This window comes from Cyprinodon tularosa, unplaced genomic scaffold (assembly GCF_016077235.1).
Source record: "Cyprinodon tularosa strain WSP-4 unplaced genomic scaffold, ASM1607723v1 ctg37, whole genome shotgun sequence".
Lineage (NCBI taxonomy): Eukaryota > Metazoa > Chordata > Actinopteri > Cyprinodontiformes > Cyprinodontidae > Cyprinodon > Cyprinodon tularosa.
In genome coordinates this window covers 2,855,577-2,871,463 of record NW_024039085.1, presented here as the reverse complement: position 1 = coordinate 2,871,463, position 15,887 = coordinate 2,855,577, and the positions used below count along the sequence as shown (strand labels likewise).

Sequence of the window (15,887 nt, the reverse complement as noted above, 5' to 3'; positions counted from 1 at the left end):
AGCCTTTTTTACAAATACAAATCTGAGGCGTCTACATCTGTATTAAAATCCATGTGAAGGAGAAACCTGTTTTTGCAGCTGTTTTGGGTGCATGTCTCCCTAGATTTTAGCTAGACTAAAAATTACACCTATTGTTGTAAATTGAGATTTTTTTTTTTACATTGTTGCAAAATACCAGGCTGTATCAATGACTTTCATTTTTCCAAGAATAATCACATATACTCTCAATTTACATCTATCACAACTTCATAAAAAATGAACATGTTTTGATTAATGGTCTCTGCAGCTTTTATATAAGCCTTTCTGCTGATGGGAAAATTCAGCCATTTAATCCAGATGCATTGCAGCAGGGAAGCACCTATAATTTGCAGGATAGAAGCTCTGGACCTAGACACTGCTGATATAAACAATCCCATACTGGTCATTTCTGAATTCTCTTCTGCAGGATGGTGGACTTCTGGCTTCAACTCCTCTGTTGCAGCCAAATAAGTAAACTAATAAATGTTCATGTATTTAGCTCCACCCATTGTCCAATCAATTCTAGCTTTTCTAGATGTGTTCAGGGTCTTGGCTGTGTCTCTTATTAATGCCAAATCCTAAAAATACATAGACAAATATAAAACTGGGGTGTAAATCCTATATGGGTATATTTGTTTCCAATTTTTTTAACCCTTTTTTACTAACACTAACTTAATGGCAGAAGAAAAAAAAATGAGATACTTTTCCTCTTCTTAAAGGGAACCTGAGACTTGAGATGTGAAAATAGTCAAGAATGTGGTCACAAGACCAACCGAGGAATCTCCCAGTGTCACCGATGCCATCTATAGCCCACATGTCAACACACCAAAGTGCTTCACTCTTTGCAGTAGAAGTCTAGGTAAAAAGCAGCCTGCTTCAAAAACATGCGACCAGTCCGCTACAGGATGGAGACGTAACTTATGATGCTAAAACAGAGAACAGATGTAAATGTAAAACAGAAATCATTTATTTATTAAATCAGACGGGAACAGGTACAAAACATGTCTCTCTGTGTGTCATTAAAGCAGAGTTTAAAGTACCTAGAATTCTAATAGACTTCTTTTTAGAGCTTCTTCCAAATCTGTAAGATAAAAAAAACAGAAATGCAAGATTATGATTTATTAAACAGAAAAACAACGAAAAAGGCAATATCTTATAATGAGTCAATTTTTTAACTTTGCACACCTGTTAACTTAAAGTCTTAGTGAACATCAGTGGGCTTTTGGACAGGATAGCATTACTTTAATTTAAAACCATAATTAGTTCAATCATAAATAGCTTGTATAGATTTTCAGGTGCAATGGACAACAAACTTTAGACTTTAAAACAATAAATATACGTATCATTTGCCATTTTAGAGGTGACATTTTTCTAACTTCATCAACCACAGTTCCCTTTCAGTTCTTTAAAAAGCTTTTATAAGCAAGTACGAATGCAGCAGCAGGATTTAGGAAGCTTCTGTTCCTTCCTTTAGTTCTATTGTTGAATCTTGACAGGAAACTAGAACAACCAAAGCAGTTTACCTCAGCATCCACGTTAAATAAACCACAAAAAGTTAACTACGTGATAAAAATAAAACATTCTTTAACTTTAGAAAAACAAAGCAGGAAGCCGAGATAGTATTTCTAAATAAAGTTTAAAACGATAAAAAATACACTACTTAAGTGAATATAATCTGTGTTTTTGTAAAATACAAAACAGGAGGAACTAACTGGTAACATTTAGACATAAAAGCATTCTGCCTTTATGTAATGGCTTTGCAGAGAGCTTTCCACTAAATCCATACTAAAGCAGCCAGGACTGTTTTCCCCCAAAGAGTCAAATAGACTCTTATGGGATTCAGGTCAGTGGAAAAGCAGAGAATACTTTTTAAATAAACTCCCTTCAGCTAACTACTGCATCATTTAAGCAACATTAGGGTATAATGATAATAATATAATTGAACTTTATTGATCTCACATTGGAGAAATTTACCTCTGCATTTAACCCATCGCCTTGGGGAGCAGTGGGCTGCCATTGTAGGGTGCAATCAAGGGTTAAGGGTCTTGCTCATAGACCCAGAGTGGCAGTCTGTGGGAGTGGGTTTCGACCTCACAACCTCAGGATTCCAAGCTCTATGCCCACTAGCCGCCACTCACACATCATTATGTCAGGTATTCATACAGAAACTAAGTAAAACCGTTTGTAATTGACAGAACCTAGCAGTATATAACTGTTCTAAAAGGAAAATACACACTACATTGTAATAACAAGCTTAGTCTCGTGAATTCATACCAGCAGATTCTGTAGTTGACTCTCTTGCTTCTTCTGCACTTAAAGAAAGCACATGCTGCATTTCCTCATCTGCTTGATCTGGAATAAAACAAAGTTATTTATAAGATGTGGGCTAATTACCCGGTTACGTTAATGGTTATCCTACGCATCAAAATGGCTTAAACAAACAGAACATTTTTGAGTGATTAATAGTGATTAATTAAAACTAGAACTTTTAGTTTATTCAAAAAAAAAAAAATCATAGACAGAAAGATGGACCATTAAAAATAGTCTTGCACAGATTTATAGCAATCTAAATATGTATTCTTCCCTCCTATTTAATTGGCTGCTGTAAGATCTACTAGTCATTTACCTTCAGGTGCTTCTCCCTCATCAGTGGCTCTACTGGTGTTTAAAACCTTCACCAGCGTTTCATCTTCAATCTCTGCATAAAACATAAATCCAGATTAAAAGCCTGCAGAAACTATGTTAAAGGAATAGTACACCCAAAACATGATTAGCCTTCATTTTCTACTCACCCCCATGCTGAACAACACTCTGGAGTACTTTTTTGATATCTCAAATGCATCTGGAGATCTGGGAGGCTTCTTGCTGTCTGCTGACATTCAAATAATGGAGGTCTATGGTGCCCGAGGCAGAAAGGTCCATAAAAGTCCACAAAAAACGTGTCAATATTCCTCCATACTGCTCGTCCAATGTATTCCAAGTGTCCTGAGTGGGTAGCATCCAGAATTTACTCGAAACGAAGTCATTTAGAATGTTTTTAGAGCATAAACAGTAGTGTATAGGATTTCCTGAAAGCGTGCGCCTGCGCGTTCACGACGCTACGGAAGCCGGCAGACCAAACCAGATGAAAGTGCGCATTCAGCGTCTGCTCTGCCAATAATGCAAGCGTAGAAGAAGAAATGTGCTGTTTACCTGTGCAAAGAAAGAAACAACGAAAGAAAAATGTCTGAGGACTTCAGTGTTGAGGAAGAGCATGAGTTCTTTGCCGAGCTGAATGCGCTGGTTTGGTCTGCCGGCTTCCGTAGCGTCGTGAGTGCGCATGTGCGCGCTTTCAGGAAATCCTATACACTACTGTTTATGCTCTAAAAACATTCTAAATGACTTTGTTTCGAGTAAATTCTGGATGCTACCCACTCAGGACACTTGGAATACATTGGACGAGCAGTATGGAGGAATATTGACACGTTTTTTGTGGACTTTTCTGCCTCGGGCACCATAGACCTCCATTATTTGAATGTCAGCAGACAGCAAGAAGCCTCCCAGATCTCCAGATGCATTTGAGATATCAAAAAAGTACTCCAGAGTGTTGTTCAGCATGGGGGTGAGTAGAAAATGAAGGCTAATCATGTTTTGGGTGTACTATTCCTTTAATAAACACGACTTTGTATTTGATTTACCATCACTTCCTGGTTTGATCTCGACATCTTGTATTATTTTTACAGTTTTAGGTTCTGGTTTCGTCTCCCCCGTCATTTCCCTGGAGCTCAGGCACGGTTCCAGTCTGCAGTGCAGGGAATGATAATGTTTATGGAACCTCGGCACGCCGCTGAAACTCTCCTGGCACTCTTGGCATATTACGTCAAAAGTCTTGTCCAGGTGCAAGGCTGCTTGCTTTGTGTGGATGTGGGCCTTCATCTGTGCGTATGATGGCAGAGACACACTGCAAGGAGCGCACACATACTGACACCTTCCCTCTGCAGCTAGATTCCTCATGCATCGAGTATAAACGACTTTCTTCTCCTCTTTGACTCCTCCCCCACCCATACATGAGCATGAGTGCTGATCAGTTTCCTCAGTAGCAGATGGCTGAACATTTTCTGGCTCATCCATACAGTAGTAGTCCTTACTGTGAACCTTCCTGTAGTGCTCCATGAACTCATCCTCGGTGTCAAGCTGCATGCTGTCGCAGAGGCCGCAGAAGTAGGAGCTCTTTATCTGCCCGTCATGCTCATTCATGCAGTGCCGGCGTACGGTGGATTCCTTGAAGAACTTTTGGGGGCAGTGTCCGCAGACGAATCTCTGAAAGCTGTGACTGCTAACGTCGCTGCAGTGTTTGAAGACAGACGCTTCAGAGTCAAAGACATCTTCGCACATTCTGCACATCCATGTTTGCCCTGCTGTCGAATGCTGGGTCTCCACTGCATCACGCTGCCATTTAGGGGCGGAGCGTGAGGGCAAGTCGGCCCCAATGCTAGTGGAAGGTTTGGCATCCAGATGGAGGGGAACCTCCTTCTCTGTGAGGTAGGTGTGCCCTCTGTGGACTTCAGACACGTGTAGCAAGATGTCTTCAATCCGGGGCATTTCCACTTTGCACTTGCGGCAGAAGAACAGGAAGTTGGAGAGGTGTGCCCCCCCATGGAAGCGGCTCATATGCAGGCGGGTGACTGAAGACTCCCCCATGTGTTTGCCACAAACGCCACACTGATGGAAAATCTGGTTTGCGGCCAGTAGATGATGAGTGGCGTTGGCCTCCTCAGAGAACTGCAAGCCGCATTCACACAGCCAAGCCATCGCTGAAGCCCTGCCGCCGCCGGCGCTCACACTAGGACTCAATCTTTGCCGTTTGGTTGGAGATTCGCTGTGGTTACTCCTTTCTTTGTTTCTTTTTTTAAAAGCAACCTCGTGGCCATATGATGCTCTTTTCTCCTGGGCCTCTGCTCTCTCCTGAGTTTGCTGAATCTCAGCAAACCTGCTGTACTGAAGGAGCGCCTTGGCCACGGTCTGATTGACCTCAACCTCATGTAGCGTGGAGTCTTTGTGCCTTTCAATTTCAGCCTGGCTGAGAAACACCTTAGAGCAGAGGAGGCATTGGCCTCGTACTTGAAGCTGTTTCATAACATCCACAATGGTTTTGTCAGACTTGGCCACAGCACAGCCTTGCCTGCAGTGCACACTAGAAGAGAAAAAAAGAGAACATTAATGTGCAGCGCCATTCAAAAAACATTTACTCTCCTTTAAATACTCCTCATCTGTTATATTACAGCCACAAATGTTATTGCACTTAAACAGGACTTCTTTTGAAAACACAGGGGTCAGTAAAAACCAGGCAGCCATCTTTAATCTTGCCAACTGATTCTACTAATTTTTTTTTTTTTATATATAATTTGTTTGGCAATAAAAATGACTCTTACCAGATCAAACATATTTTTGGTTCTCTGATTTAGGGTTTAATCTAGAGGGTTGAATGTGGGCATTTATTTATTAGTACCTCCATGACTTCTCAATCAGCTGGTCCAAAAACTTCTGATATCAGAGACTAAAAGCTGGAGGGAAAGTGGTTAATTTTTTAATGCCACAATTTCCCCAGTGGCCCTCAGGAGGGCTAAGCTTAAAGGTTAAAGGTCTACCTCACATGGTGCCTAAAAGTTACACAGTTTTCCTTGAAAGAACTGTTGTCTTATATTTTTGCAGAAATTCTATCCAGAAATTAAATTTTTTTAAAAGCACAGAAAAACTACTAAAACTGCTCTTATTCGTTAGTGCCTTCACTTCAAAGAGTCCAAATCTTTGGTCTTTAGTCATATTTGGTTGGTTAAGAGCCCCCATTGTGGGCCCAAAACCTGTTACAGCCATACAAAGTAATACATGAAAATAAAGTTATAAGCATTTATAAGTTAAAAATGGCTAACTAACTTCAACACCGCTAAATAAAATCTAAATGAATCAACTAGCTTTAAAAGCAAACTGGGTGTTTAATTTGATTTTGGCATAAATAGAACTTTTCTTAATGATCAACATTGTTGGGATAGAAGAAAACAGCAGACAGGGCAGGAATAAAGCTGCAGATTTTAAATGGAGAAAAAGAACATAATAAACTGTTATCATCTCACATGGCAACGTTTCATACCTCCTGTGAAAAGGAGTATGGCAGACTGCTTACCAACCCAGACATGAAACAGAACCTGCCATGAGATCCAGAGATGTGCAAACTGATAGAGACAAAGCCTAAGAGAATCTCAGCTGCATGCACAGTAAAAGGTAGTCTTTCTACTTCACAATTATGCTTCAGTATGTGCGTATCACTTAGAATACGTCGACGTATGTGACTGTAACATGACAAAAAGCAACTGAAATTCCAAAATATATGAACACTTCTCAGAGGCAAAGCATATACAGACAGGATAAAGTTATAATGAAACCTACTTAAAGTGAGCTTGAGCCGTTTGATGGGAAATCAGCACTTGGTGGCATAAGGAACAGCGGACCTTGAATGGAACATCCTTACACAAAGAAACTAGACGATTCTTTGCATGTTGTGGGACGGGAACTGGCCGCGCTCTTCCTTTGCTTTCTTTGACACAGAAGCAACAGAATGAAGAACTCATCAAGGAAGGATCACACAAAGTATAGAAAAATACAACAAATATTCATCATTAAGAGAAATATTGTTGGTTCTTAATGAACTCATTGAAGCTCACCGGTCATGATGAGAGACTCAGTGAAGTGGTTTTTGTCAGACATGTGCTGAAGACACTCGTCTCGTAAGTTGAAGATGAGGAAGCAAGCAGGACAAGCAAAGCACACAATCCTCTGATATGTCTGATCAGAGCTGTGATTATCACTGCAAGATGAGCTTATCTAGAAAATAAAAGTTAAAATTGATCAACTTAACCTCCACAGCCAATGAAATCTCTTCCTTCTTGAAAACAGACCTTGGATTCAATATGTCGTTTCCATTCTTCTTTGGTCTGAAAGCAGAGACCGCAGGCAACGCAAGCAAAGAACTCGGACGGACTTCCTCTAAGGTGAATCGCTGGGTCACATGGGGAGTGATCAAACCTGCACATCAGCACAAAACATCTTCATGACACGGTAAACCCTACAAAAAAATACTGCCATGACCGAGAGCTGAGATTACCGCTTCAAGTGCCCATCAAGGAGGGAGATGTTCTCGTAAACACGTCCACAGTTAATAACTGGACATGTGGTGCTGCTTGAACTGGTTGTCGGGAAAGCAGCTTGAGTGCGTCTCCTTCCTGAGCCAGTGCTGATCACTCCGGGCTTAAGGCCTAAATAGATGTAAGATGAGACGCAAGATGAGTCTCAGCTGCTTTTACTTGAGGAAATCTTTAGTACCATGTGAAATCTCAGCAGGTAATTAGACATTTTAGTTTAGAGTAGGGCTGAACAATTAATCAGATTAATTGATTATTGAAATAACGATCAACTTATTTAATAATCGATTAATCGTTAACTGGAGTATAGAGACTCTAAAACATGCCTTTAACTGTCAGAGCAAGTCACTTAGAGCAGTAATTATACAAAGATTGTAAAAAATATATAGACGTTTTGCATTTAAGATGAAAAATAATAATTTTCTCCATCAAAATACTCTATCCAGAAGTGGAAAAGTTTGAGTTTCACCAGTTTTAATTTCATAAAAGGTCTTCTTTAAAGAATCGTTGGCTTTGGGATTATTAATCGATTATTAATTGATTAACCGAAAAAAATGATCTACAGATTAAAATAATTGTTAGTTGCAGCCCTAGTTTAGAGAAATATCAACCCAGTTCTGTAAAAGTTATTACAAGCACAAAAAGTTGCGAATATCCTCCATAATTCACCTGGCATCCTCAACCACATGTCCACACAGCGCTTTGCTTCAATGGATACGCCATTTGTTGACGAACCAGCCAGCTCTTGCTGCCCATGAGCTTTTTGTAAAATTTGTTTTTCCTGAAAAAAAAAAAAAAAAAAAGCAATATTAGTACATTAATTAGGATATTGGACTACAGAGGAAAATGAGCTGTAGTGGTTAAACCTGGCATATTTACACGGTAGTTTACATGATGTTCTCATGATGATTAATATGCACTGTCCCGTTATGAAATAAACAAACAATAAATCAAACTCAGCAGAAAAAACTGAGACAGAAAGCAGAACGCTAATATTTAACAGGATAAAACATGCAGCATTGTTGTTCAAGTTAAGCAAGTTTTATGCTTTCCCTGCCTTGGCCACTGGGGGGCAATGTTTGTGACTTTCTTCATCACAATAAAAACAGGCAACCAATCAGAAAAGCTGTTAATTCTAATTTTTGCAATACTGAAAAACATTAACAACTAAAATGAAACGTGGTTGTTTATAGCATGTTGCCATTTCAGTCATGTTTAAATTCTATTTGTTTGTATTCATGAAAAATCCCCAAGAAATTAGGAAAGAAGGTAATGTAAACTTTTGGTTGAGGTAACAGATTATATTCTTGGCGCTAAACATTATCTGAAGAAGAAGTAAAATTAAGTTCATGTCACTAGTGATATAATGTTCATTTTAAAGAATGTGATACATACTGAATATACACCAACACCCTGAATATTTTTTCTCTTTATATCACCTTATAAGCAACCTCTGACTTTATTGTATTTTGTTTAATGCCATTTAATGCCATAAATATATAAAGTGGTATAAAACCATGGACATGAGGAAAATTCAACATGATACATATACTTACCCCGATTCAAAGTCATTGTACAACACATTTTTTAGATTGAACTGTAAAAACACTTAAACATTTGCACTATTGTCCTTCCACTATCTATATAAGACCCCCAAAAATACAATGTAATACAGCATTCAGGTTGTAAAGTCTCATCACAAGATGTCACATTTAAGGTGTATGAATCCCCCACAGTGATATTTATATTCTTTCACAGTCCTTGTAGAGTTTTTAAGATACAGTTTTGGACTTTGCAGAAAATTCTAAAGCCTTACCTTAAATGCTCTAAATTTAGCTGCTCTCTCTTTTTTCTCCTGGGCCACCTTATCTGCCAGTCTGTCAAGTGTAGACGTTACATGAGCTTTATGACGGCTGATTTTGTCTTCAAGCTAGAGATGAAAAAAATAACCAAAGTTACAAAGTTTTATTTGTGCCTTCTTTTCTAAACAGATGGCCTTTAGCCACTCACCATGTCTTCCACTGATGAGCATCCATCATCCTCACTGTCACTCAGCAGGTCAATGCATTCAAGCACTTGATTTAAAGGACCCTCCTAAAATTAAAAACACAGTTAGCAACTTAGCAAAGTAGAACTATATTCAGGATCAATGTGGTAGTGTTTCATGCTTTATTTATGTGGGGTGATTTTGGATTCCATGATCCAGATTATTAATCCCACTTGGGATTAAGCATGTCAGAAAATGGATGGATGATCCAGATTATTTGAGAAATATTTTTTTTTCAAAATCTTGAAACAAATGAAAAAGTAAAAAAAATAAAAATTTAAAGTAGACAACATTGGAAACTGCTGCGATCTTAAAAGCTAAACACAACTCACCGATACAAACTCCACATCTTCCAGCTCATCATCTTCTACTTGGGTTGGTGAAGACATTTAGCCTGTGAGAGGAAGAAGGGAAAAAAATGGGGGAGGAAAATTAGAAACACTGACGTTGGAAAATCATCCAGATTGTTTACATAATATATATAACAACACCGGGGTATGTAGCGTTGGAGCAGCTGTGAAAAATCAAGGCAAATCAGTGTCGAACATTTAAAATCAGTGTTATTGTAATACAACCTACAAACAGCAGAGGGCGGACGAAAGCTCGCGCGCAATGTGCAACGTTCAAGTGCTACCTGAACTGGTCGTAAAATAAGGCTAAATGCATTTCGTTGACTAAATCCATGTTTTAAATATATTTTACATAATCATAGTTAGAACGTTGATATATGCCACTGCTAATCACTAGCTTAAAAACTTCATAAGCAGTGAAAGCTTGGATAAACGCTCGGAGCACAGCACACTTCCCGTAGGCTAACGTTATGCTAGCTACTTGCCAACTGCATCAACGACTCGAATTTGCCAACCTTCCCAGCAACAAAACAGCTTGGCTTTTGCAACGGTTATCATATTAATATGACAATAAAACGGATAACCAGCTTACCAAATGTCCTCTCGTGACTCTCACACTGTTGGTGGTTAGCTTCTACAAAACTCCAAACCAACGTAAATGCCGCTAGACAACTCTGCCTACGTCACGAGTAGATCGTGCGCTTCTTTTTGACAGCAGTATGTGCCGAACAGGCGGGTGTCTTGTTTTTCAGAATCCATAGGGAGCTAGATTGTAAAAGGTGGACAGTTGTATAAAAAGAATATTCAGAACATACTGTCATTTATACAAATGCTTCAAAATAGTAAATGATAGAGTGGGCACAGCTTTTACATTAACACATGATGAAATAAAAAAGAATAACAGATAAAGCATGTGGGAGGTACACAAGAGAATTATTACCAATAATAGTTGAATTAAAATGGGTAGAAATTGTAGATAATGACATAATGTATTTAGGCTCGACTAGCCCTATAATAAGTAATTAGGGGATGCGATCAGATTCAAGAAAAGATATACAAGATGTAGAATATTCAATATTTTGTATAAAATCAAACAAATGTGGATGACTAATGGAGGCTAACTTTCATCTTAAGTGCCAGGGCAGCCTGATTTGTGTGAACAAGACAGGCGGCACAGAAGAATCTAATGTTGAAGTATGCAAAATTGAATAAACAGTCTAAATAAAAAAATATGAACAGGCAAATAGTGGGAAAGTATAGGTTGGAACGGATAAGGCTGGATATCATTAATTGGTAGTAGTAGTAATAGTAGGCTATTAGTTTTGCCACCTGTTTAATCATTATTATGATTTTTATTATTAATCATTGTGACACTTGTAAACCCATGGTTTGTTCTAAACAAGGGCCAACAGGGGACGGTGCCCTTGCAGAATTGTTCTTGGTTGTGACCCCTGTACTGAAAGCACAGACAGCCAAAAATATAAATATAAGTAGGTAATTTTCCTGAAGTGTTCCCTTGAGGAGGTAAGACATTTTACAAATGGAATAACATAAGTTATGTTCAAAATAAGGAAAAATACATCTTTGTTATCTTATTTCAAATGCATAGTACCTAATCATTTTAAGAGCAGGGATGTTCTTTTAGTAGCTCATTTTACTTGCATAAATTAAGGGCGGATTCACTTATTTAAAGAGCCTTTCTACTTTTTAGATCAGTTTTTGCAGTGTCACTCTAAATCAATTTCTCATGAGGGCATGCTTTGACACAAGATAAAGTAAGTGATTAATCTCTTGGACCAATCAAATATTTTTGCGGTGACTTTAACAATTAATTCAGAAATTATGGCTTTAAGCTTTAGTCATACTAAGATAGGATCACAGTTTGGCTCAGGCTTTGTGGTTTAGTTAATAAAATAAACCATGCACTCTTGCTCAATTTTCAGTTTGTGTGTGTGTGTTTTTGTTATCCTTCTGTGCCCCAACAAAATGAAAAAAAGCACAGGCCACACTCTAGCTCTGCTGGTAACTAAATGTTGCCACTGGGTAAACCCAAAACATTAGTGCTATGTGAATTGATTGGAAATGACACAGTATTGCTTCGAAGACAGTTACACTATTTATTTAAGTTTCCCTTTGTAAGAAAAAAGGATTCATTATTTCATTTTTATTGAGTTTCTAATGTGAAGGCACAGCTAAAAAACAAACAAACAAAAAAAAAAAAAAAAAAAAAAAAACATGCCACTCACAATATGGCGACAATGCTGACCTTCGATCTAGAAGCTCCACGTTTCCGCTACATTCTGTGAAACGTCATTACGACGTCCTCGTGTTTCCTTGGAGACGTGAAAAATGATAATTCTCAACATCATTATTTAAAGCATAAGGCTTTCCATACTTTTCTTTAATATTACGCTCATATTTTATTGAAATATTGTGTGACTCTATTTTAGAACAGCAACAAAAAATATATATAAATAAATAAATAAATATGACATCTACAATTTATTTAATCAGGAGATTAGATAAATTGTATGCAGGAGAGGTTTCTGTCAGTGCCAGTGAGACTCCTCTCTCCAATGCTTACATTTTCATAATGCAGTAATCTCATTATCGTTACCAGGTATTTTAGGATATGGCATATTTGCAAAAAAAAAATATATTGTCATCATTTTGCATTGGAAGCAGGCTATCTCAGGGGACAGACACAGATCAGATTGCCCAATAGGACAGCTTCAGCGTTATCCTTGTGGGCAGTACACTTTGCAGAGTGAAATCTGCTGACTCCTGCTGCCCCTTGTGGAAAATAAATAAATAAATAAAACGCGTCTCTGCTGAGTCATGTTTTCTACCTCACAAGAAAAAAAGAAAATGATATCACCAGTCTGGACTGTTCACTTTGACCCTGTGAGCTCTCCACGTTTTGCAGTGATGCTTCACGTCTGTCACCGAGCGTCTTTCTCCGCATCCTGAACTCTGAGCGCAGGGAGCGCGCACAGGAGAGGAGGCAGCAGTCTGGAGCTAAATCCGCTGTCCTATATTTCGCCTTATGATGATCGCTGCGGCGTTTTTGGTGCTGCTGAGGCCATACAGTATTCAGTGTGTGCTGTTGCTTTTGCTGCTTTTGCTGGGGACTATTGCAACGATTTTATTTTTCTGTTGCTGGCATCGGAGGCTCCGGAATGGAAAGCATCCTATAAAATCAGTGCTTGGAGGACGCTCCAGGAGCCGCGGTGAGTGCAACGCAGGCCAAAAGCATCTCATACTCCCTGACTGTCATATTTTTTTCCTACATTAATGTGCTGGTCGTTAACAGACATTATAACTATTTGAACTGTTATGCTGAAAACACGAATTTCACACATAATAAATGTTTAATCTAAAGTAAACATCTGCTATCTGTCTTATAGTTGGTCTGCGAACGCATCATTTTCGATCAGAGGTAGGATAATCTTTCACTTTTTCTTTTTTTTTTCCCTTCAATGCACCACATACACTTTGGATGTTCTGTGGTGTAGTATATCACTTAAGAAATAAAAGAATAAAAAAGTTAAGATATTTGAACTTTTACTCAGGACTGCATGATTATGTTCGGATACTTGGATGTGCGCAATGCGCAACTATTACCAATAAATAATGTAAGCGATGAGGCTTTACATTTTGAGATAAAACAGTAAAACTCTACATGTGTTTTTTTCCATTTCTGTAAAATATGATGCGTAGATAAAGCTTTTTAACTGTAGACTGAGGATCAGATGAAAGCCACAACAAAAAGCGCACTAGTCTTGTATATTTGAGTTTTTTCCCCTCCTTTTTCAGTTTGGAAACCTGCCTCTGTTAAAGTCTAAATCTAAACATTAAGCAGTCAGTAAAAAGCTTTAATAGAACTGCATTGGCTGGATCCTCCTGGCTTTGGGACAATGTAGTGTCAGTAAAGGCAAAACAATGCATGGAGAGCAACAATTTCCATATATATACATATTTCAAACTCAAATTTAATGTAGTTTAATAGTTTGGACTATTTTTGTTCAGACAGAGAAAAAAACTGTCATTTTAAAAATATTTCAAATGTAAAAAAAAAAAAACAAGAACTGGATTACAGAGAAGGCCATGCTGAACTGAGGGATATTGATTCCCCAAAGACTGGTATCATATTCAAGGGCGGTAAAATAGGACAGTTAGACCTTTAGTGTAGTTGAATTGTATCTTTTGGTCTCTTTTAATAACCTTATAAAGAAAGAGACAAAAAGAAAAAAATATTTTTTTTATTTTATTTTGGAGTGGTTGGAGTTCCCATGGTATATCTACTTCCATCTGGCTGCAATTGAATGAATCATTGTTATTGTTCATCACCAGTGCATGCATCATTGTTTAATATGAAGTTTAAGACTTAATCAGTTATTTCTGTATAAAATACTGTTTGCTTTGCATGTAACAAATTATGACCATTCTGACTTCTTTTAAATATTCTCCCAAGATACAGTAGGACATGCTGTCATAATTCAAGTTCAACTTCACCTATTTTCACCTTAACAGAAAGTGAATTTCATCTGAAGAAATGCAACTCCTAATCATGATGCTGCCACCACCGTGTATCACCTTGTGCATCACATTCTTCCTGTGATGTCTCGTGTTTTATATCATCTATAGGCTTTGAATTTGGTCATTTTGGTCTCTCTTTATAGCCCTTTTGCTTCAGCATTTGCATTTTTGATATTTATTTCTAGTTTTTATTCCTTCATCTTCCTGCTGTTTCACGGCTGTCTTCGTGACATTTTACTCATTTTTAATCAGAACAGTGCTGTATTTGTTCCAAAACTACCATCTGAATTATGGCTGAAAGTTAAAGTTAGCTAAACCAGTTTGTAACACATTGTCCTACCAAAAGATTTGATAACTACCAGGAAAGTGTATCCTGATTACAGGTTGATCAGTTTCAATATAATTGGTGGCAAGTGGGAAGTTAAGCGGACAGAATAAAAATACTAATAGACACGGGTTTAAAAAAAGTATGCAGCTACATTTTACAAAACATTTAAAAACAAATAAAATCCTTCAATAAAGTCACTATTTTTGTACCATTATGTCAGGAATATTACATTTTCTCTGTCGACACCGTCACCTTCTCACTAGTTTGACATTTGATTGTGTTTCCCAGGGTTTTAGGCACAGTCCACGCCACCTAAGACGGAGCACACATGCCAGAGTGACAGAAGAAAAGCCCAGTCTGGTTGAGGTTCCAGAAAGTGAACCCGACTTATCTTCGACTTTAAGAAAACGTAAAGTCAAGAAGAGGCTCCCGCCAGAGTTTTACCAGTCTGTGCAAGTCACTCCAACACGTAAAGCTGTAGGTATTCTTCCGGAACCATCATTAATACAGATGATAAAGTGATGCTGCTCATATAATTTTACCTTAACCGGGGTCATGTTTTTGATGCTTGAGATTCATACACAAATGTTTATCTATAGGTCTTTTGAACTATGAACTCTTTAGAGGTAATATCTTTGGAAAGCTAACCTTCAAATGTTGTATGAGTCATTAATAATACTGTGGTATAGGGATCTTAATGTTGCAGGACAATTAGGGGATTTTCTTTTCTATTCTATTCTATTCTATTCTATTCTATTCTATTCTATTCTATTCTATTCTATTCTATTCTATTCTATTCTATTCTATTCTATTATATTATATTATATTATATTATATTATATTATATTATATTATATTATATTATATTATATTATATTATATTATATTATATTATATTTCATACAAAAATGAAGTCCCCTAAATATTTTTTACTAACTAATTTACTAACTGATTTACTACACTGCAAAAAATGTAACTCTAAATAAGTCATTTTTTCTTAAAATAGGTGGAGTTTGTCTTGAATTGAGGAGGCAAGTGAGACACTTTGCCAATGGAACAAGACAATTTACATTTAAAATAAGAAAAAAGCAATTACATTTTCTTATTTCAAGTGCATACTACCTGATTATCTTATTTTAAGAGTAAAAATGCACATTCCATTGGCAAACCATCTTATCTACCTACACAAATTAAGGGTAAATACACTTAATTAATTTTTTAAAAACCTATTTCTAGACTGTTTTTGCAGTGTACTAACTAATTTTACTAAATACTTTTCAGGCACATGGAAAGAAAAGAGATTTTAAGCCAAAGACATGAATAAGTCAGGGGCCCTTCTGGGACGGCATGGTGGGGTGGTGGTTAGCTCCATCGCCTGTCAGCCAGAGGGTTTTGGGTTTGAGTCTTGGGGGAGGACCTTTCTGTGTGGA

The 15,887-nt window shown here is 37.6% G+C and overlaps 2 protein-coding genes across 3 annotated transcripts in view; one reads left to right on the top strand and one right to left on the bottom strand.

Annotated features, from left to right (window-relative positions):
- Window positions 1-963: 963 nt before the first annotated feature.
- On the bottom strand, window positions 964-10,333 carry znf451 (zinc finger protein 451). Its single transcript, XM_038296273.1, has 13 exons — window positions 10,183-10,333; window positions 9,573-9,634; window positions 9,204-9,287; window positions 9,010-9,123; window positions 7,863-7,974; window positions 7,157-7,307; window positions 6,951-7,077; window positions 6,717-6,876; window positions 6,442-6,589; window positions 3,696-5,191; window positions 2,645-2,716; window positions 2,293-2,370; window positions 964-1,099 (listed from the first exon to the last, which is right to left on the bottom strand). The coding sequence occupies exons 2-13, from the start codon at window positions 9,627-9,629 to the stop codon at window positions 1,059-1,061; spliced, it is 2,640 nt and encodes an 879-aa protein (XP_038152201.1). The 5' UTR covers window positions 9,630-9,634; window positions 10,183-10,333; the 3' UTR covers window positions 964-1,058.
- Window positions 10,334-12,499: 2,166 nt separating this feature from the next.
- dst (dystonin) overlaps window positions 12,500-15,887 on the top strand; it is a 130,676-nt gene continuing 127,288 nt past the window's right edge. Inside the window, exons 1-3 of one of the 2 annotated variants that reach the window (XM_038296257.1) lie at window positions 12,500-12,820; window positions 12,998-13,029; window positions 14,746-14,934. In XM_038296257.1, the coding sequence (XP_038152185.1) occupies window positions 12,637-12,820; window positions 12,998-13,029; window positions 14,746-14,934 (405 nt within the window). In that variant the 5' untranslated portion in view covers window positions 12,500-12,636. The remainder of the gene's footprint in view (window positions 12,821-12,997; window positions 13,030-14,745; window positions 14,935-15,887) is intronic. The other variant, XM_038296256.1, reaches the window with a different exon arrangement.